Source organism: Marmota monax, unplaced genomic scaffold (assembly GCF_021218885.2).
Source record: "Marmota monax isolate L192 unplaced genomic scaffold, Marmota_monax_Labrador192_F-V1.1 WCK01_AAM20220418_F8-fsc00109, whole genome shotgun sequence".
Taxonomy (NCBI): Eukaryota; Metazoa; Chordata; class Mammalia; order Rodentia; family Sciuridae; genus Marmota; species Marmota monax.
In genome coordinates, this window is record NW_026695229.1 from 2,870,952 (window position 1) to 2,894,958 (window position 24,007).

The following is a 24,007-nucleotide window of genomic DNA, read 5'->3' on the forward strand; positions in this document are numbered from 1 at the left end:
CCTCACTAAATTGCTGAGGCTGGCTTTGAACTTACAGACCTCCTGCCTCAGCCTCCTTAGTTGCTGGGTGTGATTATGTACTTCACTTAAGTGTTTATTATAGACTGAGTGTTATGCTGTAAGAAAAAGCATTGTGATCTTTTCTTCGGTCCATGTAGACTTTACATATTAACGAATTGTCAGTGCAGATATTTTTAAGGAAATGCATACTCATCTAAATTAGTATTGAAACTATGGTAAAAAGATATTTTTTGATGTTACATCCTAGAATATTATTTTTCTCCATTCTACTTAACAACCTGTTTTTTGCCCTTTTTTTTGAATTTTCAGTCCTCAGCATGTGCATTTCTTTTTTTTGTTGTTTTGTTTTTTATAATTTTATTTTTTCAGTGTTAGTGTGCAAAAATACAACTGATTTCTGTGTATGGACTTTTGATGTTGTTATCTTGTTGAATTCAGTTATTATCTCTAATATTTTATTTGGGAATTCCTTAGGATTTTCTGTATATAAGATCATGTTACCTGCAAATAGAGACGGTTTTACTTCTTTTCCAGTCTGGATTTTTTTTTCCCTTTTTTTAAAATTTGTTTTAATTAGTTACACATGACAGTACAATGATCTTGACATATCATACACTAGAGTCATATGGGTGCATTTCTTTTCATCAGTTCTTCCTTAGCTTTATTTCCCCCTCTGTAACTTATTTAAATTTTTTTTATGCTTGATTGAGGTGTGTAGTCACATAATCTTTCTGATTGGCCTTACAATAAATGCGAAGTGTATTGAAAAGAAGGGCTGTTCAGGAAAGGGAGAAAATGGTACTTAGTATAGTGTTTTACTGTTTGCCAAGTATTTATAAATACCTACCATTACATTTGCCTACAAATCCTTGTGATAGTCGGAAGCATTCTCATTGATGGAGTGGGAAATAGAATCTCTAAAAAGTTAATTTGTCCTAAGGTCAGCTTAGATTCAAATCCTGAGCCTATTAAAAAGTACATGGTCTTTGCTGGGCACCGTGGTGCACACCTGTAATCCTAGCAGCTCAGGAGACCGAGACAGGAGGATGATGAATTCAAAGCCAGCCTCAGCAAAAGTGAGGTACTACAAAACTCAGTGAGATTCTGTCTCTAAATAAAATACAAAATAGGGCTGGGGATTTGGCACAGTTGTTGAATGCTCCTGAGTTCACTCCTGAGTTACTCCCTACTATCACAACCAAAAAAAGTACATGTCTTCATATTGTGTTGTATTGAGCCTCAGCTGGCATTCAGGAAGCTGGCTATCTTACTAAATGACCTGTTTTGCTAATATTCAACCCATTGGGTGTTTACATGTTAATTTCTATTCTTTGACCATTTTTCAGTGTTTTGAGAATTTTTTTAAAAAATGCTTTTTTTCTCTAAACATTCATTCGGCTTATCTTTTTTATTTTTTTTTTTATTGGTTGCTCAAAACATTACAGTGATCTTGACATATACATTTGATTCAAATGGGGTATGAATTCTTATTTTTCCACGTGTCACTTATCTTTATTAATTCATAGGTTTTTTTTGTTTGTTTTTGAGGTACTAAAATGGAACCTCTTGCTTGTGGCCACCTCTCTACCTAGAACTATACCTCCAGCCCCAATTTGTAATTTTTATGAACACTGAGAGGATTTAAAGCTTTTGGATATTCTACTTTTCTACTTTGTCTTTACAAAGATTGGCCTAAAATATTTAAGATATTATAATTAGTTATTGAAGATTGTTTTGCTGTGGGATGTGTCGATCTTAAGTCAGTATGATTAACTTTTATGTATAATTGGTTCTTTTTATCTTTGGAAATTCCATATCACCAAGAAGCAGCAGAAAGCTTTATTATGGAATAATATCAAGACACTGAGAATCTTAAGAATATAGGTACATCCTAGATATAATAAGTGGAACTATGTTACTTTTTAGCCTATTCTATGGAAGTACCTCTGTTATGAATGTTTTATCCTGAAAACTATTGTTCAAAATTATGTAAAATGAAGATATTTTCAAATTTTAAAAGAACTCCTATTTCTCATAAAATTTACTGACTTGATATGTACTTGATAAAAAAAGTATCAAAAATATAGGATACTAGAATAAGTGCATAAATTCTCAGGAGTTGGAAATTGGATTGAGCTGTTTAAAGTCTCTCAGAAGATGTCCTTATATGTTGCTCCTTCTCTCAAGAGTCTTATAGACCTAGCTTTTTATTTTTTATTTTTTTTAGTATATATATTTTTAATTGTAGATGAACACAGTACTCTTTATTTTTATGTGGTGCTGAGGATCAAACCTAGTGCCTCACACATGCTAGGCAAGTACTGTACACACCCATTTCATCTTCCAAATATGTTAAGAAAAGTAAATTATCAGAAAAGGGAGAAAATGCTACTTTTTTTATTTTGATGAGAATAAAATGTAAATAAAAACTGGAATTTGCATAAAATGAAATGAAAAGGGTAGTAAGAGGAACTGAACTACAACCCAGCCCCTAGACCTCACTTTTACATCTAGTCGGTCCTCCTCATATTTCTTTTCTCTAAACACTAATATTTATTCCTGCTTTTCCATTTCTAGCACCTTAGTGCAGACCATCATTTTAAATCAGTGAACCTCCTATTAGCACTATCATTCTGTTCTTCCTAGTTTGATCTTTATTAGGAGAGTTTAAAAACATGATTAGATAATGTCCCTTCCATTATGTAGAATTAAGTCTGAATTTCATAATGCATTGTCAGTTAATGACTTTCAAGTTCTGGCCACCTCATCAGAACTCTTATTACGTACTTTTACTTCTTTGTATTTTTATATTTACTGATCTTTTAGCTTGAAATGGTAAGAGATAACTTCAAACTCTTTTCATCTTCTTTGCCCCACTTGGCATTCAAAAACGCATTTCAGATCCCATTTTGAAGACTTTCTTCATTCATCTTGAAAAAGTTGTAATTTTTTCCCTGTGTTCCCATGGAATTTTGCTTTATCTTTGTTATAGAACTTTTAAAAATTCTAGTTAATATTTTAATTAGTTTGACAGCTTCAATTGTGTTTTTCCTGCAAGATTATAAGCTTCTAGAAGACAAATTCCAAAGCACATTTATTAGTAGTAGTTTAAGTAGTTTTAAACACATTTTTGCTCCATAGAGTAATGCAAAATAATCAACACAAATGCCAGTTTTATCTCTAAACGTGCTTGCTTATTTGGTTCATATATACTCTAGGATTGGGGAAATAATTGTTCTAATTTATAAGTAAGGGATTTAAGAACCTTCCTTTTCTACTTCACGGGAATAAGGGAGCTAGTAGTTACTTTATTATGAATATGTGTTCAGATCTACTCTTTATATTTGCATTCTGTTATACTGATCAAGATAAATGACCTGTTTTTCTTGGTGAATTTGAATTAATCTTTAAGGTGGACATTCAGATTACATCAAAAATTTTTTATTTTCCAACTCTGGAAAAGTGTAACTGGTTCTGAAAAATCAGTTGAAAATGACTGTTGCTTTCTATTTATATTTAAGATTATTCTAATCTAATCCCTTATTCTGTACTTTTTTGTGGATATTCTTTTTTCTTTTTGATGGTGGTGGTAGTTGTTACTTTTGGTCTTGGTTTTTTTTTTTTATATGTAGAGATTTAAAGGCTTTGAAGTAGGTGTTAGAAGCAAAAGTATCAAGCTTTAATCACATTACTCATTTGCAGTGACATTGTTTCTTAAATTTCTACATGTCTAAGTTATGGGATAATTTACTTTTCTTAACATATTTGGAAGATGAAATGGGTGTGTACTAGAGAATAAACTGTAAATAAAAACTGGAATTTGCATAAAATGGAAATGAAAAGGGTAGTAAGAGGAACTGAAAGTAGTAAATGGGTTATCTGCCTCTCTATTGTTTGTGCATTTGCCATTGCATAGAGCACTTTTGCTGGGATATTTTGGCACTCTAAGCACAATGTATTTTTTTTTAAAATTTTATTTATATTTTAGTTTTTCGGGGGACACAACATCTTTATTTGTATGTGGTGCTGAGGATCGAACCCGGGCCGCACGCATGCCAGGCGAGCGCGCTACTGCTTGAGCCACATCCCCAGCCCTAAACACAATGTATTTAAGATTAACTATTTCATCTCTTTTTGGAATCTTTCCTTTTTTTTTGCTGCTACTCTTATTTTTCACCTGTTTACGAAGACAATACAGGCTCATGGTAGAAATTTTCAGTTAGCATAGAAAAGTGTAAGAAAAAGGGCCTCTAAATCCAGCCACCTGAGATGATCACACTTTACATCTTGAACGTTCATCTAGACTTACATAAATAAGAACATGCTATAAATATTGATGTGGCTGCATCATGATAGTATGCTGATTTTAAGTCCTTTGGGTATAAACCAAGGAGTGGGATAGCTGCGTCAAATGGTGGTTCCATTCCCAGTTTTCTGAGGAATCTCCATACTGCTTTCCATAGTGGTTGCACCAATTTGCAGCCCCACCAGCAATGTATGAGTATACCTTTTTCACCACATCCTTGCCAACATTTATTGTTGCCTGTATTCTTGATGAATGCCTATGGAACCAACCTAGTTGTCCCTCAATAGATGAATGGATAAATAAAATGTAATATGTATATACCCAATGGAATATTACTCAGCTTTAAAGAACAGTGAAATTATGGCATTTGTAAATGGTTGGAGTTGGAGAATATCATGCTAAGCCAAATAAGCCAGTTCTACAAAACCGAAGGCCAAGTGTTTTCTCTAATATGTGGATGCTAATTTACAATACGGCAGGGATGTGGGGGACTATGGAAGAATAGCCTCACCTTAGATTAGGTAAAGGGAAGTGGTGAGAGGGGAAGGGAGGGGATGTGTGGGGATAGGAAAGATAGTAGATTAAAACAGACATTATTACTTTATGTATATGTGACTACATGACCAATATGATTCTGCAACATGTACCCTTAGAAAAATGAGAAGTTATATCCCATCCACGTATGATATATCAAAGTGCATAAATGCATTCTACTGTCATGTATAACTAATTAAAACAAATAAAAATATTTTTTAAAAAAGAACATGCTACAGGGCTGCTTTGTCCAAAGTACTACTTAGTCTATTCTTTTCATTGGCTTCTAGCATTCTGTTGTAAGAGTGTAGCATAATTTGGCCAAATCCACTATGATGAACTTTTAGTATATTTATTAGTTTTGCTATGTGTTATGTATTAACAGTAAATTTTTTGTAAATTTTTCCAACTGTCTTCTAGATTAGATTTCTTAGGAGTAAAATCACTGAGTCAATGATAGTACGCATGTTAGAAATTTTGATAGACTTGTCAAATTGCCCTGCGTTTTTACCAATTTACATTTCTCATTAGTGCCAGTTCTTCAGTTTCACCAACAGTTGGACTTGTCAAACCCTTCATATTGTTTTTATTTGTACTTCTCTGATATCTAAAAAAGCTGAATGTATTTTCATGTGTTGGATACTCTTATTTTCTTGATTCATTTTTCTTAAAAGAGGCCTTTGCTTATTAGATACTATTTTGTTGCATTGCAAGAACATTGCATGAGTTTTTTTCCTTTTAACTTATTATGTAATGTTTTATTTTTAAGTTTTTGATTTGTGTGTCAGCACCTGTATTAAAGTAAAACAGTAGTTTCTCCCAGGTAGCCAATGTTAAAACTTTAGTAATACTTACCTTTCTCCTTGCCAAGTTTTAATGAATTATTTATTCCGTAATTCCTTTTACAGTGGTCTTTAGTACTTTTTTTTTTTTTTTTTTTTTGGTACCAAGGCCAGCCCTTTTTTATATTTTAATTTGAAACTGGGTCATGCTAAGTTGCTTAGGGCCTTGCTGAGTTGCTGAGGCTGGCTTTGAACTTGTGATCCTCCTGTCTGAGCTTCCAGAGCCAGTGGGATTACAGGTGTGTGCCACCAAGCCTGGCTTTAGTCCACTTCTACTTAATTTGGAAACTCCATAGTTTAGGGATTTATTGTTTGATTTTGGACTTTCTGTAGAACCCTCCCATTTTCAGCATTTAGACTGGTCTTAAAATACCACTTTCATTGTATTCTTTTTCTAAAAATCATTTTTTAATTTGTAGTTGGATACAATACATTTATTTTATTTATTTATTTTTATATGGTGCTGAGGATCGAACCTACCGCCTCATACGTACCGCTGAGCCATAACCCCAGCCCTTCTAAAAATTACTGACGGAAAAAAAACTTATTTATTTATTGGTACTGGAGATTGAACCCAGGGATGTTTTATCAATGAATTACATCCCCAGTTCTTTTATTTTTATTTTGAGGTAGGGTCTTAATGAAGTTGCTTAACAGCTCATTAATTTGCTGAGGCTGGCCTCGAACTTAATATATTCCTGCCTTGGCCTTCTGAATTGCTAAGATTACAGGCATGTGCCACCATGCCTGGCCAAATTTTATTTTGAATCAAAATATTAATTGTATGTGTTTTGGGGGTACAATGTGAAGTTTTGATATATGTTTCTATTATGGAATGATTGCATTAGGGTAATTAAAAAATCAATCACATCTTTAATTTTTTCTGGTGAAAACATTTTGTATGTATACTTAGCAATTTTGAAATACAAAGTGCATTATTATAATAATCACCATTCTGTGCAATAATAGCTCACTAAATCTTATTTCTCTGTTTAGCTGAAACTTTGATCAGCCTGTCCCCTTTCCCTATTTATCCTCCTCCTCCAGCCTCTTTAAACAACAGTCTAGTCTCTGCTTCTGTAGAAAGTCTATAAAGTCAAAATCAACTTTTTAAGATTCTGTATAACAGTGAAATCATGCAATAGGGTCTTTTTGTGCCTGGCTTGCAGAATGTCCTTAGGTTCATCCTTGTTGTAAATGATAGGATTTCCTTTTTTTTTTTTTTTTTTTTAAGGCTGAATAGTATTCCATAGTGTGTACATACCACATTTTCTTTTTTTAATTTAAATATTTATTTTTTAGTTGTAGCTGGACACAATATCTTTGTTTTATTTATCTATTTTTACGTGGTGCTGAGGATTGAACCCAGGGCCTCACACGTGCTAGGCGAGTGCTCTACCACTGAGCCACAATCCCAGCCCATACCACATTTTCTTTACTCATTCATTTGAGAATGGCCACCTACGTGAGTTATTGTGAATTATTGCCTATTGTGAGTAAAACTGCAGTGAACATGGGAGTACAGATACTTCTCTAGCGGACTTAGTTAAGTTCCTTTGGATTTATATCCAGAAGTGGAATTGCTGATTGTGTGGTAATTTTATTTTTATTGTTTTGAGGAACCTCCATAATGTTCTATAACAGCTATATTAATTTATATTTGTACCAACAATGCAAAAGGGTTCCCTTTTCTCCACATCCTCACCTTTCCTCTTTTTAATAGTAACTATTCTGCTAGATGTGAAGTGATATTTCTTTGTGGTTTTTCTTTTTTTTTTTCCTTTGTGGTTTTTCAATTTGCATTTCCATGATGATTAGTAATGGTGAGCATTTTTTCCATGTACTTACTTCCTGGCCATTTGTATGCCTTCTTTTGAGAAATGTTTATTTAGGTCCTTTGTACATTTTTAAATTGGGATTTTTCCCCCCCCTATTGAATTGTTTGGAGTTTCTTATATATTTTGGATGTTGACTTCTCTCAGGTATGGTATACAAATATTTTCTCTCAAGTAGTGGATTGTTTCTTCACTCTGTTAATTTCTTCCTTTGATGTGCAGAAGCTTTTTAGTTTGATGTAGTCCCATTTGTTTATTTTTGCCATCATTAACTGTGCTTTTGGGATTGTAGCCAAAAAATCTTTGCTCACATCAGTGTTGGGGAGCTTTTCCCCTCTTTTTTCTTCTTCTACTTTTGCAGTTTTAGAACTTAAATCATTAATCCAGGCTGCCTTGAGGAAGTTAGGAGTGGGATTGCTGTGTTGTATTTTGATTATTTGACTTTCTGAACTGCAAAATTTTCCAAAATGGCTGTCAATTTTGTATTCTGGGTCAGCTGTGTATGAGCTTTGCAGATGTTTCACATCCTCATCAAGAGTTCCATTTTTTTGTCAGTCTTTGATTAGCCATTCTAGTGGATGTGTAAAGTTATCCCATTGTGGTTTTGTATTCAGTTCTCTAATAATGTTGATCATCTTTCTGTACATTTGCTTTCCCTTCATATCTTTTACTGTCTTAATTTTTTTTTTAAGTTGGGCTATTGTAAGAATTCTGTATGTATTCTAGATACAGATTTTTTTTTTTTTTTTTAAAGCACTGGGAATTTAATCCTGGAGTGCTCTACCATTAAGCTGCATATCTACCCCTTCTTATTTTTATTTTGAGGCAGGATCAAATTTTCAATCCTCATGCCTCAGCCTCCTGAATAGCTAGAATCTAGGTGTGTGACACCGTGCCCATCACAGGTATTTTGCAAATGTTTTCTCACAGTTTGCTCAATTTTCTTAACAATACTTTTGAAGAGCAAAAGTTTAAAATTTTTTTGAAGGCCAACAGTATTTTTTTCCTTTTATGACTTATACTTTTTGTGTTTTAAAAAAAAGAATTTGCTCAATCCATAGTCACAAAAATTTTCTCCTTGGTTTTACAATGTTCATCTTTCATTTATCTGTCTACATTCATGTATAATGTGACATCACAGTAGCACACTTTCATTTTTTTCCTCTCTTGTACAATTCTTTTTTGTTGTTGTTACCAGGGATTGAACCTAAGGACGCTTAACCACTGAGTCACATCCCCAACCTTTTTATTTTTATTTTCAGACAGTCTTGCTAAATTGGGAAGGCCTCACCCTTCCCAGTTGCCAAGATTATAGGCACGTGCCACTGGGCCTGACTCTTGTACAACTTTTGTTGTGTTTTATTTCTAAATATTGTTGACATTCATGTTATATAAGTATGAAATTTAAAAATGTGGAGTCACTATTTACTTATTTACCTTTTCAGATGCTTTTTGTTCCTTTGTGTAGATTCAAGTTTACATATAGTGTCCTTTTCCTCTGGCCAGAGGAATGAGCTTCTTATTATGCAAGTCTGCTGTTTTGTATGTCTGAAAGTATGTATGTATTTTGAAAGATGCTTTTGCTGGATATGGAAACCTGAATCAACATTTTTTCCTTTCGCTACTTCAACTTGTTCAGTGTCTGGCTTTGCATAGTTTGATGAGAATTTCTAGTCTTGTTTTTGCTTCAGCAACTTGATTGTAAATACTATGAGCTTCTTTTGTAATCTTAGTATCTCTTAAACACCTAGTATTGTAGGTTTCAGTAGGTACTCAGCAAGTGATGTTAACTTTATTAAGATAAGAAAATGTCCAGTGCCAAAGGTTTTTTTAAGCCTGTTAATATTAAGGTTTAGTGCTAGACCATGAATAAACTCTCAGTGACTAGAGAGGGACCAAGTATGTGTCTTTGTACAAATCAAGTGTGGAGTGTGGAGTCCTCCAAGTAGAGTCCCCTGCTACTATTACGTTTTTTTTGGTATTGGGGATTGATTTCAGGGGTACTTAATCACTGAGCCACATACCTTTTTTGTATTTTCATTAGAGATAGGTTCTCACTGAATCGCTTTGGCCCTCACTAAGTTGCTGGATTGGCTTTGAACTTGAGATCCTGCCTCAGCCTGTGGAGCCACTGGGATTATAGGGTGTGCACCACTGCTCCCATCCCCTGTTACTCTTCTTACCAACTTTCCTTTTTCTCACTTTCAGAAATACATCTCAAGGCATGGTTCATTGAAACATGAAACAGTTTATGCTCAGTGGACCAGAACTTGTTTGTTTGAGCTAATCTGCAGAAAGTCAGCCATGTGTCTTTTCTTTTCCTTTTGCTTTTAATGTGGTAGAAGGAAGTAAACTTTTAGAATCAACATGAAATATTTCTTTTTAAATTTTTTTTCTAGTTTTAAAAATAACATAGTATATGTGATTCATATACTATACAGTTTATTCTTATTAATTTAATTTTTATTAGTATTAGTTTTGAGACTATTAATAATGTCTTACTGTCTTGCCTTGGCTAGTCATGAACTTCTAGTGAAATCTCCCGTCAACCTCTCAAGTTGTTGGGACCATAGCTGTGCATCACTTACTTAGTTGCCAGTTGCTCTTATAAATTGTACAGTTCATTGGTTTTTAGTATATTCATAGTTTTGCATCCATAACCATTAATATTAGAGCATTTTAATTACCGCAAAAAGAAACTCCAGTTATAGACTCCCTATTCCCACCTCTTCTAACACCTGGCCACCGTCAATCTATTTTATGTCTTTATGGATTTTGGACATATCATTTAAATGGAATCATTCAGTGCGTGGTCTTCTGTGACTGGCTTCTTTAACTTAAACATGTTTTCAAGGCTCATCTGTGTTGAGCATGTATCAGTAAGCTATACCTTTTTATGGCTTAATAAGATTTTTCTGTATGGATAATAGCACATTTTTTTGTCAGTTGATAGACATTTGAGTTGTTAGCTTTTTGGATGTAATGATTTATGCTCCTGTGAGTATTTGTGTATAATCTTCACATGAGTGTGTGCATGTTTTTATTTCTCTGGGATATTTTCATAGGGTTGTTCGGTCATATGGTAATTTAACATTTTGAAGAACTGCCACACTGTTTTCCAAAGTGGCTGCATCATTTTTATATTCACATCAGCAATAAATAAATATTCCCCTTTCTCTACATCTACCATAAAAGTGGTGTTGGAAATAGTATCTCATTTTGCAAAGCCCTGGGGTTCGACCCCCAGTTCAAAAAAAAAAGAACCCCATAAATAAATAAATAAATAATAAGATTAAAAAAAAAAAACCTTTTCGAAATGGTGTCTCATTATTATTATTTGATTTGTATTTGTTTAATGATTAGTGAAGTTGAGCATCCTCTCATGTGTTTTGGCCACTTGTTTTATCTTTTTTTGAGAAATGTTTATTCAAATCCTTTTCCCATTTAAAAATTTGTGTTCTTATTGCTGAGTCTTGGAGGTCTTTTTTTTTTTTTTTTTTTTTTTTACATATATTAGATATAAGTCCCTTACCAAATATATAGTTTGCTAATATTTTTTCATTCTGTCACTGTTGATGTGTCCATTAAAACAAAAGTTTTTTTAACCTGATGAAGCCTAGTTTATTATTTCTTTTATTATTTTTTTGGTGTCATATCTAAGAAAGTTTTGTTGAATCCATGGTTACAAAGATTTATTTCTATATTTTTTTCTAAAAGTTTTAGCCCTTTAATTTATTTTGAGTTTTTTAAAAAATTTTTTAATACTTTTTTTTAGTTGTAGATAAATGCAATACCTTTATTTATTTTGTGGTGCTGAGGATCGACCCACCATTGAGCCGCAACCCTCACCCCCCATTTTGAGTTTTTGTAGGAGAAAGAAATCTACTTTCATTCCTTTGCATGTGGACATTTAATTGTACTATTACCACTTGTTGAAAAGATTTTTTTCCCATTCAGTTGTCTTGGCATTCTTGTCAAAAATCGACTGACCAGGCTGGGGCTGTAGCTTAGTGGTAGAGCGCTTGCCTAGTGTGTGTGAGGCACTGGGTTTGATCCTCAGCATCACATAAAAATAAATAAATGAAATAAAGGTATTGTGTCCATCTGCAAACTAAAAAATAAATAAAGGAATATTGACACATTAAAAAAAATCGACTGACCATAAGCTGAGGGTTTATTTCTGGATTCTAAGTTCTAATCCATTGATTTATTATTTTAATCATTCTCATGCTAGTACCTCATAGTCTTATTTAACTTTGCATTAAGTTTTGAAATTAGGAAGTGAGTTTTCCGAAAAGATTATTTTGACTATTTGGGTTTTTTGGATTTCCACAGTTTTAGTATCAACTTGACAGTTGGTGCTAAAAAATTTTTAAAAAGCAGTTGGTTTATGGATACAAGAGTACATTGAGCGGGGAACAGTGGCACATGCCTGTAATCCCAGTGGCTCAAGAGAGTGAGGCAGGAGGATCTCAAGTTCAAAGCCAACCTCAGCAAAGGCAAAACACTAAGCAACTCAGTGAGACCCTGTCTACAAAGAAAATACAGAATAGGACTGTGGATGTGACTCAGTAGTTGAGTGCCCCTGAGTTCAATCCCTGGTACCAAAAAAAAAAAAAAAGAGAGAGAACATTGAATTTAAATCAGTTTGAGGAGTATTGTCATTTTAACACTGTTATTTATTAACATCTAATATGTGAACATGGAATGTCTTTCCCTTAGACTTTTTTTTTTTCAAATATTTTATTTATATTTTAGTTTTCGGCAGACACAACATCCTTGTTTGTATGTGGTGCTGAGGATCGAACCCGGGCAGCACCCATGCCAGGGGAGTGCGCTACCGCTTGAGCCACATCACCAGCCCCTCCCTTAGACTTTTTGTAATGTCTTTCAGTGTGTTTGTGGTTTTCAGGGTATAAGTTTTGCACTTCTTTTATTAAATCCTTAGGTATTTTTTTCTTTTTAAGGCTATCGTCTGTCAACCCCTACCCTATATTGGGCATTGAGCCCTATATACCTCCAGTCCTTGTTTTTTTTTTTTTTTTTTTTGAGAAAGGGTCTCATTAAGTTTCTGAGACTGGCCTCACACATGAAATCCTCTGCCTCAGCCTCCCTAGTAGTTAAGAGTACAGGCATTCACCACCACACCACTACTACTACTACTACTACTACTACTACTACTACTTCTTCTTCCCCTCCTCCTCCTCCTCCTCCTCCTTCTTCTCCTCCTCCTTCTTCTTCTTCTTCTCCTCCTCCTTCTCCTTCTCCTTCTTCTTCTTGTTATTATTATTACCATTAGGTACCACAGATTGAACCCAGGGGAGCTTGATCACTGAGCCACATCTCCAACTCCCCCCCCTTTTTTTTTTAATTTTGAGACAGGGTATTGCTAAATTGTTTAGGGCATTACTAAGTTGATGAGGCTGGTTTTGAACTTGTCCTCCAGCCTCAGCCTCCTGAGCTGAAGGTATTATAGCAGGGAGTCACTATGCCTGACCATACCCAACTTTTTTTTTTTTTTTTTTTTTTTGTAAATAAGGCTATCGTAATGGGGATTGTTTCATTTTGGTTGTCATTGTCAGCATGTAGACTTAAAATTGTGTACCCTCCTATATTGACCGTGTATTCTGATACTTTGCTGACTCATTTATTACTTCTTCTTCTTTTTTTTTTTTTTTTTAGTGGATTCCTTAGGATTTTTCTACATACAAAATTTATCATGTGAAAATACTTCTATTTTTCCCCCCCATCTGGATTCCTTTTATTTATTTTTCTTGCCTGTTGCAATGGTTAGAACCTCAAGTATGATGTAGAAGTGGCAGGAATGGACCTTGTTTAATTCCTGATTGTGGAGGGAAATTTAGACTTTCTACACAAAATACTTATCATTGGGTTTAAATTTTTTTTTTTAATGAAGAATAATGGCCACGAGCCTGGTGCAACAGCATATGTTTGTAATCCCAACTATTCAGGAGGCTGAGGCAGGAGGTTTGCCAGTTTGAAGCCAGCCTTAATAACTTAGTGAGACACTGTCTCAAAATAAAAAAATAAAAGGGGCTGAGGAAAACATTCCTAGGTTCAATCTCCAATGCTGGGGGTGCGGGGTGGGGGTATTTTGAAAAATCTAGGTTTTTATGTCAAGAAAGATTTTTTTTTTTTTTAAGTGCCTTGGTTGACCTCCTATTTAAGCATATATAACTATCCACTATTATCCTAGGGGCTTGGAATAGAAGAAAGCTCCTATTTTCTAGTCAGTGTGTAATGATTTGCCATATTGGTATCCTTATATTCTGTGCCCTGAAGAAACCTATGGACAATGTTTAGTAAGGAATAATGTATGCATTAATGTTGGAATGATTAAAAAAGAGCCTGTCATGTGATGATTTAAACATTCCAATAGCCAGGAGTAGCGGCCCCTGCCTGTAATCCCAGTGATTTAGAAGGCTCATGCAGGAGGATCCAGTCTCAGCGACTTAGAGAGGCCCTAAGCAACTTAGTGTCTCAAAAAATAAAAAGGGCTGGAAATGTGGCTCAGTGGTTAAGTGTCCTTGGGTTCAATCTCTGGCACAAGGGGGAAAAAAATTCCAGGGAAAAAAACCAATTTGTTCTAAGGCACCAACTCAGAAAGAAGCTTGTTTTTTCAAAGAATCAGAAAGAGGGTCAGGGTGCCTGGAGGCTAGTGAGTGAAAGAGGGTGTAATAAAGATGAGAGGCAATTTAAGTCTTGTGAGTCATAGTATACAGTTTGGTTTTTATTCTAGTTGCAGTAATAATCCATTGGAGAATTTTTGGCAAAGGTGTGGCATAATCTAGTTTATGTTAAAAGATAAAGACACGAAATAGAAGACAATCTGTGATAAATGCTAATATAATTTTAGCAAATGAGGAGGTTATGGAGGAGGTCAGAATTTAACTTGAGCTGTAAAAGATATGTAAGAAATCAATGGAGGAGAAATAGAATGGTGTGATGGCAATAAATAGTTGCAGCCTTTGAATTGGAAGACTTAGGCTCTTTCTGTTCATGGTTTGTAACCTCTAAAGAAATTTCTTAATCTCTTTATTTTAGTTCTGCCATCATCTTTCTCTGAAGTTTGGGTGCTGTGAAGAGTAAGGAAAATTAAATATTCTCATAAATGTGTTTCATAGACTGTCAGGTTCAGTGTGTATATATTTGTTTATTCCAAAAAAAAAAAAAAAGCCGTCCGTCTGGCATTAAGCTATTGGCTGGTGGAGTGATATAAAAGTAAATGAGACTCAGATTCTGTTCCTCTAAGAATGTGATAAATATCTAAAATACAAAATTAGGAGGGTACCTGGCCATAACAAAGAGTGCAGAAAAAGCCAGGTGCAGGGGTACATGCCTATAATCCCAGTTCCTCAGGGAGCTCAGAGTGCCGAACAGCAGGTTCAAGACCAGCCTGGGCAATTTAATGAGATCCTGTCTCAGAACAAAAAATAGAAAGTGCTGGGTATGTAGCTCAGAGTGCGCTTGGGTTCGATCTTCAGTACCACCTCCCACTTCCTCAAAAAAAAGGTAAAGTGCTATGAGATTCAAAGAAAAGAGCGTGTGCTTCTTGCTTGGAGCTAGTGGTAAGGCTTTTTTTTTTTTTTAATATATATATGTTTTTTTAGTTATTAATAGACTTTTATTTATATGTGGTGCTGAGAATCAAATGCAGTGTCTCACACTGCCTGGTAAGGCTTTTTGAAGAAGGAAGGACTGTTGCTCTAGTCATTAAAAGATGGGTAAGATTTCAGTAGAAGATAGAGGAAAAGTGGTACAGTTGGGCAAATCTATGGAAGTAAAGACATGGAACTGTTGGGCAAATCTAGTACTTGATAGAGATGAGATTGGGACTAGATAGACCATGCAACACCTTGTTGGTAGGCTAAGGAGGTGAATTCCATTCAATAGGAATACCATTAACAGTGTATTTACTGGTGCAAATATTGAGCACCTGCAATTATGAAGTTTGTGCTAGGCCAAGTCTAGGAACATAAAAATAATCTCGGTTATATTGGGGAAGATAGCTTATTTAATTATGTTTTTTCCAATGAGATTTGAGCCAAGTGTCATAGGTTCATGGAACAAGGAACATTTCTAGCTGCCTTACATTAAGGGAAGACTCATAGAGATGGTAGACACTATGTCGAGATTTAAAAAATTCCTTTATTTAGCAGATAAATGAGGTGGAGAGAGAAGTGTGAGATGTTATAAGCCTGGCATTTTATGTGTTTTAGCTTGACTGGACAAGGACTTTATGTGTATGCCTTGGCTAGAAAGAGATTTTGTAGGAAAAAAAAAATTTTAAAGTTTTATTAGAGTGGTAATTAAAAGATTATTTAGGTGGCAGGATGGAGTCAATTAGAAAGGGTGTAGATTTGAGAAGGAAGATAGTAAAGAAACTATTGCACTGGACCAAGTGAATGTTGATGTAGAGCAAATGTGGAATAGTAGTTTTGGAATAAACTGTCTTGAAAATTGGAGAGATGTTTAAAATGTAGAGTTGGTAGGACTTGGAGACCAATTGGGTGTGGAAGAAGGGAAGAAAGGGGACCATGTGGAATATAGAATAACTTCCATGTTTCTGCTCCTTTGTTGTGTGCCATTGCCAAGAATAGAATATATTTAAGGAGAAAGAAGGTGGATTTGAAGAGGATATCTAAAAGTTTTAGCTATATTATGCTGAAGGTACATGTGTGATAGTTGGGAGTGAGGAGGATGATAGGTTATTCAGCAATATTAAGGTGATCATTTAAGTTATAATATATAATTATAAAATTAATTGTTATGAGAGAAAGAATATTGTAAGTAAGATTTCAGTGAGGATATAACCCAGATTGTATTTTTTTGAGAAGTTTATAGGAAATGAGAATTTTTCTATAACTGGAAGGATTGAGAAAAATACAACAGCAAGTATCATCACTTACTCCCCCATCCCATGTCTGTTTTTAAAGATCTTAAAGACTGGATTATTTATTTCTTGAGGGGAAAATAGAATTGAACGGCAAAGATTTAGAAGTGATCAAGTAAGTAATCCAGTTACAGCCATAGTGGAGCCTAGCATACTGTCTTTCAAACTTTAATGGGGATATTGTTAAAATGCTGGTTGTGATTTTAGTAGGTCTGAGCTGGGGTCTGAGGTACAGCATTTCTGGCAAGCTCTGCTACTGGTCTTTGGACAATACTATTCTACAGAGTATGGGATCCATAGCAATACAGAGGAGTTAGTTTTAGGAGGTAGAGGAACACTTCTCTGAAATGAGGTGGATGGAAATATAAAATTTACACACAGGAGGTCATGCCTGATAGTTTTGGAAAGAGGTTGTGAGTTAGAAGAAAATTGTGAAAGTTTGGAATAGCTAGCGAGAAGAGGAAAGTGAGTGAATGTGGGACATGTAATAATCAATGAACAGTATGGATTAGTTTGGTTATGGTGTCTGTAAAAATAAATGGAGCAGAGATATAATATGTAAAGAGTTTTGACTAAGAAGGTAGTGAAAGGGATGCTTGAGGGAGATGAATTTTTGAAAAAGTAATACCACTTTATATTTAGTGCAACAGTGCTTTTCAGTTCAGTAAGCATTTGCATCCCTATTTAGGAAGTTAACAGGGTTTTAAAATTTTAATTAATATTAATTTACTTTGGTACTGGGGATTGAACACAGGGGCTTTCTATCCCTGAACTACTTCCCCAGCCCTTTTTATTTTATTTTTTTGAGACAGGGTCTTGCTAAGTTGCTGAGGATCTTGCTAAGGCAATCTTTCTAATGTCCAATCCTCCTGCCTCAGCCTTCTGAGATGCTGGGATTATAGGCGTGTACCGTCGTGTCTTGCCAATAACAGAATTTTTAGAATGTGAAAGAAGCAGATAGAAACGTTAGGTTCAAAAGTAATATAGATACTGGCTACTGTATTGAACATCACACGTGTAGAACATGTCTATTATCCCATAAAGGTCTATTGGATGATTCTGTTCTCAAATATTTTATATAATAAAGATTTGGACATTACTATAGTAAAACTCTTAGGAAGCTCAAAATTTGGATGTAGGCACTTAAAAATCTGGGTTTAAGTCCTGGTGTACAGCTAGATGAGTCAAGTTTGTAGAAAGAAATGAATCCAATTTACATTTCAAGAGACTTAATGAAGGAACCACAGAAGGGGATAGATCAAAGGAACTCACTGGGGATTTTTTTTTTTTTTTTTTTAAACTAGTAACAAGGAACTCCAAAGGGGTAAGAAAAATATAGTATTTTTGGAGTCTGGTCATAGCTGTGGAGAAAAGTTTGCATGACAGGAGCTGTGATGGTGGTGGTGGTAGTGGTGGTGTGGGGGATAAAGCTGCCAGAATTTGTGTTTGCTAATTAGGCACAATTTTCAGAAGACCTGGATTTTTGGAGAGCCTAATATAATTGAGTGAGCAGTATACCATGTTCTCTTTCTAAGGAAGACTAATTAGCTTAATCCTGGTTCTATTTGAGTTGTGTGAATTTAGGAAAAACTCTTATAAAAATAGTGAAGTTTCTTAACTCTGTGTGTGTGTTACTGGAGATTGAGTCTCTGGCACTCTATCACTGAACTACTTATTTTTTACTTTGAAACAGTCTCATTAAAGTGCTGAGGCTGGCCTTGAACTTGGAATCCTTGCTTGAGCCTTCAGAGTAGCTGAGGTGACAGGTGTATGCTGCCACACCTGACTAACTTTTTAAAAGAGGTCCTTTTAAAATCATTGAAAACAATCAAGAAACAGCTAATATGTGTTCATTGTGGATTCAAGAAAATAGAAATATTAGAATCACTTTTTAAAAATAATATCTTATTTATAAAAGGTTAGACTTGATGTGTACTACTACCCTGTTCCAAGTCTTTTAGTAAGACATTATAATGGTATAATTTGTTAATAAAGTTTTAAAGAACACTTCTCTCACCTTCATAACTTTGTATGGCTTAAGTATTAAATTAGATAATGACCTAAGCTTGAGTTTTGTGTTTATACTTAATTTTATGTTCCTAGACCATGTTTGTTTTAAGCGGTAAATATATTATTAGAATTTATTAGCAAGTTTGCAATGTCTGAGAGAATGAAAGTTTTTAGGATATAAGATAAGGAAATTTTGTAAAGAAATAGAGGAGTTTGGGAGGAATGGAGGGTGAATCTAAAATCATTTGGTATAGCATTCAAGTACCATTAAAGATGTCATATTCAGAATACCCTTTTTTACAGAATAGAAAATTTCTAAGTTAACTGATAGTTCTTTTATTCAGATCTTGTTTGTAAGAGAATACTTCAATAAACCAGAAGAATTAATTTGTTGGGATTTGACCTATTTTTGTATGTCTTTTCTTAGACAGGATTCATTCATAAATAACTCCATTAAATATAATTTGTTGCGTTTGTACGAAACTGATAGTTTTGCTAGTGTTGGAAAGTTCATTTTAGAAAAGTTGCTTTCTAAGCCTTTTGTCCTGTTACCTTTGATGAGATAGTGGTCTCTTTGCTTTCTCCTACTGCTCTCCAATATCTAATCAGGGGATAGAAATGTGACTTACACCAGACTTGTTTTAAGATCAACAGAGTTTGAAGGGAGAGGAAATTAAAAATATGGCCAGATGTTTTATAACATTTGTTTCCATATTAAAGATACCCAAGTTATTTTGCAACCATCTTAATGACTTCACATTTAACCAAGCATTTCTGCTCATTTGTATAAATAATTGTAAGTTTATTGGTAATTTTAAATTGGTGCTATAAGAATACTTAATAATAAGCAAGTGTTGGATTATTTTCTAAGATAGTGTTCCCATTAATCTGAAACAATCTTAACATGAAGTTTTATGTAAAGTACACGGTTTGTTTGAAGTGCTGTCTCAATGCTGAACACTAGTTGGCCCTTCACACATACTTATTTTTGAAAGGATGAGAGAGAAATTGAATTGCATTTGAGTTTATCCTAACCTTAATCATCATTTTGTTTTCATATTATAATGCAGAATGTTTTTTAACACCTCCTTCCACAATATTATTAGTGTCAGCTATACACAGAAATTTCCAATTACTTTGTCTGATTTTAATTATGGAGTCCTATAGTTTCTTTTTTTAATATTTATTTTTTAGTTATAGTTGGACACAATACCTTTATTTTATTTATTTATTTTTATGTGGTGCTGAGGATCGAAGCCAGCACCTCGTACGTGCTAGGCAAGAGCTGTACTGCTGAGCCACAACCCCAGCCCCTATAGTTTCTTTTCTTCATTTACTTACCCTCTTCCCATAATTTCTACAAAATTTCAATTACCTTATTCCTATAATTTTTACAGAATTTCAGTAAGACCTGTATTCATGGCAATATGTTCATTGGGTTGGCCTACCTAATTTTGTTTAAAAATCTGATTTTAAGACCTGATGTACAACAAGGTCAGTCAAGGTTCTAGAAGTAAATGGGATCCAATTTAGATGGTTCAAGAGGTTTTAATGAAGAAACTGCAGAGGTGGTGTGGATTAAGGGAATTTATAAGGTATGTTTTTGCTAGTAACAAGGAACCTTGAAGTGGCAAGAAAAATACTGTGCTGTTGGAGTCTGGTTAGGACTGTGGAGAAAAGAGAGGGAGCTGGGAAGAAATAATCTAGCCTTTCTTTGCCTTCAGGTCTTCTGCCAGTGTCAGACAGCTCTGGAACCCAGATGAATCTGTTGGAGTTAGTGTACTTGGGTACAGAATAAGGCAGAAGAGTATTTGCTAGATAAGATAGTAATAAAATAATAACCAACACAACTACTAAGGAATGTGACTCTGATTTCAGATAACAATATTACACTTAAGTTTCTCCTCTGTTAAATGTATGTACTTTATTAGGCTAATGTGGCCATTAAGTAACATGCAGAAATAGTATCAAGAGTCTTTGTCTTGTGAGTATATTAAATTGTTTTATTTTCATAACGTGTGGCTTTGAAAAGCTTTGAAAACTCAGCTTCATTTCACTTGATGCTGTGCTAATTTGTTTTGGAATTTTGGTTTCCATCATATATATACATATAGGTATATTTTTTATGGTGCTGGAGATTGAACTCTGGGCCTTGCAGATGCTAAGACAAGTGGTCTCTTAGCTACATTTCCAGCCCTCATATTTTTAAATCTATAGTAATTTTTGGATTTTCCAGTAATTTTCGATAGTGAATTATACCATTATTATTAAGTAGTTTCCAGAATTTAGTTTTTTATAATTTTATAGTCTGGAGCCTGATACCTAAATTTCTAGTTAAGACTATATTTTTATTTGTGGTATTGCTTTTTGTGAGAGTTATTCTTACTTTACCTGTCTGGGCTTTTCTCTTCTGAGAAATTGGAGTATAACACTTACCTAGTTTTTTTTTTTTTTTTTTTAAATAACTTAATTTTATTTGTTTATTCTTTTTTTAATGTGGTGCTGAGGATCGAACCCAGGGCCTCACATGTACTAGGCAAGTACTCTACCACTGAGCCACAATCTCAGCCCCTGTTTTTTATTGTATTATGGTAAAATAAAGTAATAATTGTCAAACACTTTGAAGACTCCGTTTTATACATACATATAAGTTTTTTGCCATTTATTTATGAAAAGGTTATCAATAGCACTTCAGATTGAGAATGGTTGTATGGTTTTGTTTCATTGTATTTCCTTTATGAAGTCATGCATACAAGCCATTTTGTATAATTTTTGAATGTATACATTTTGTGCCATTTTGTGTTTAGGTGGGTGAAGCGATAATGCATATGTGTATTTTAGTTAGTGTGTAACTATCTTTCTGAAATTAATCTTCAGAAACTATTTTATTTATTTATTCATTCATTCATTCATTCATTCCCTGATGGTTGCTTTTGTCTTTTTCATTTTTGACATAGGCAGAATACTACTTACTTCTGAATTTCATGGGTATTTGGAAATGTAGAAACTGTTTTCATGGTAAATTGATATATCCTCATTGCTTTCTTCTGTTTTCTGAGATAACAGTGATGCTTTGTCATTTTTACAGTCTTTTCTTTTTCTTACTAAAAATCTTCCTGATTTTTACAGTCTTTTCTTTTTCTTACTAAGGTATACTTTAATCCAGTTTCACCTTTGAGCATTTATAGTCCAGAGAAGGAACAATCTATTTTCAAGAAAATTATAGTTACTGGATCCAGTAACTATATATATATATATATACACACACACACACACACACACACACACACACACTTATTTATTTATTTTGGTGGTGCTGGAGATTGAACCTGGAACCTTGTACATGCTAGGCAAGTGCTCTACCGCTGAGCCACATCCCCAATCTCACTGGATCATCTTTTAACTATAAACCACTTTTTGATTTTTAAAAAGTCTTCCAGGAAAGCTATATTATAATTTTGAAATTAAATAAGCTTCATTTCATTTCACAAACTTAAGTTAGCACTCTTTGTAAATTTTAGACTAACTTTTTCAGTTACTAACTAAATCTTAATTATTTTCCACCAGACGATCTGCTAAATCCCGAAGCAGAAGTCCATATTCATCTAGGCATTCAAGATCTCGTAGCAGGCACAGATTGTCTAGATCCAGAAGTCGTCATTCTAGCATTTCTCCCAGCACACTAACTCTGAAGAGTAGCCTGGCAGCTGAATTGAACAAGAATAAAAAAGCACGAGCTGCAGAGGCAGCAAGAGCTGCTGAGGCAGCTAAGGCTGCTGAAGCAGCTGCCAAAGCTGCAAAAGCCTCAAACACTTCTACACCTACCAAGGGGAACACAGAAACTGGTGCCAGTGTATCACAGACAAACCATGTGAAGGATGTGAAGAAACTTAAAACTGAGCATGCACCTTCTCCCTCAAGTGGTGGAACTTTAAAAAATGATAAGGCAAAAACAAAGCCACCTCTTCAGGTAACAAAGGTAGACAATAACTTGATTGTAGATAAAGCCACCAAGAAAACAGTTGTAGTTGGGAAGGAGAGTAAATCTGCTGCTACAAAGGAGGAACCAGTATCTCTTAAAGAGAAAACCAAACCACTTACGCCAAGCATAGGAGCTAAAGAGAAGGAGCAACATGTGTCTTTAGTGACTTCTACATTACCACCATTACCTTTGCCTCCTATGCTGCCTGAAGATAAAGATGCTGATAGGTAAGTGAAAAGGAAAAATATCACTTTGGAGTAAGAAATGATTTAACTTCCCTTAATCCCTACCTCCAAAGTTAGTTTAAAAAGCCTTAAGTGAATGAATTTTCTTTATTATGTACATCTTTGCTTATAACATTTCAGAATTATCGTTTATGCTGAGAAGTTTGGAAAAAATTTGCCACTGTCTTGGGATATAATACAATATCTTAAGATGAGTATTAGAAATGCCAATATTCTCTTTGACTTAGTTATTCATTATGATAACTATCATAACTGGGTCATTTTGTGAGACTCTTCCCTGTGTGATATGAATCTCATAATTGTATTCTCATTTATTTGTTTCTGTTTTTTGTTGTTTGTTTTGTGGTGCTGGGAAATTGAACCCAGGGTCTGGTACATGTGAGGCAAGAACTCTCCCACAGAGCTTTACACCCTCAGCCTTATCTCAGTTATTTCTAATTTTCTTTGGTGGCCTTATTAATTTATCACATTCTTTATGGATTTATTACTTTTTAGTTTAGTCTTTTCCTAACTCAGATTATGTTTGATTATTTTACAACTAGGAAAGTGAAAATGAGCATATTATCTAATACTGTAACAATGTTGTATTACAGACCTAGAGCTCTGTTTGTAAGAGAGAAACTATTGTTGGCTCCTGCCTGCTCTTCTTTCATCCTTTTATAATGCAGGAACCACTCACAGCCAGCCTCCCCATTTCTTCTCCCCCATATACCTTAAAGTAACGGTCATTTCGTGTTTAAAAATTTTGTTTTTAAAATCTTTTATACTTTAAAGAAACCATCTTTTCTGTTAAAATATGCTTTAGGAAACCTGAAGTTAGAAGAAATCTTTATTTACTTATTCCATGTAAATTTTAAAAGAGAATGGTTTGTATAATCTTGTTAGGCATATCTTATATGCCTCTCCTATTCCTGGTGAACTGTTTTTGTTTATGTCTCACAAAAATTAGCAAAGGTTTTGTGTGACCTTTCGATTTTGCAAATCTGTACTCCTTTAGTACATTGTTACATTTCACTTTATTGGATGACCAAGTAAATTATCTCCTCCTCACTTACATCTTTTTTTTTATAAATATTCAGAAATTTTAAAAAGTTGAAAGAATAATAAAACTAACATCTGTATAACCTCTAACTATAATCAGCAAGTGTTAGCATTTTCCTTTATATGCTCATGTTCTATCTCTAGTTAATTAAGAGAACTAATATAGGAGATGTATGTGTGTGTAGTACTTTTTGCTGTACCATAGGAAGGTAAGTGGTAGCTGTCATGATACTTTACTCTTAAATACTTCATTTGTCTCTCAAGAATGATTCCAGTC

The 24,007-nt window shown here is 34.2% G+C and overlaps 1 protein-coding gene across 2 annotated transcripts in view; it reads left to right on the top strand.

The window, feature by feature from the left end:
- The window catches only part of Cdk13 (cyclin dependent kinase 13), a 99,143-nt gene that overhangs the window by 5,298 nt on the left and 69,838 nt on the right, over nt 1-24,007 (top strand). For both annotated transcript variants that reach the window (XM_046437912.2, XM_046437913.2), the window contains exon 2: nt 22,030-22,671. In XM_046437912.2, the coding sequence (XP_046293868.1) occupies nt 22,030-22,671 (642 nt within the window). The remainder of the gene's footprint in view (nt 1-22,029; nt 22,672-24,007) is intronic.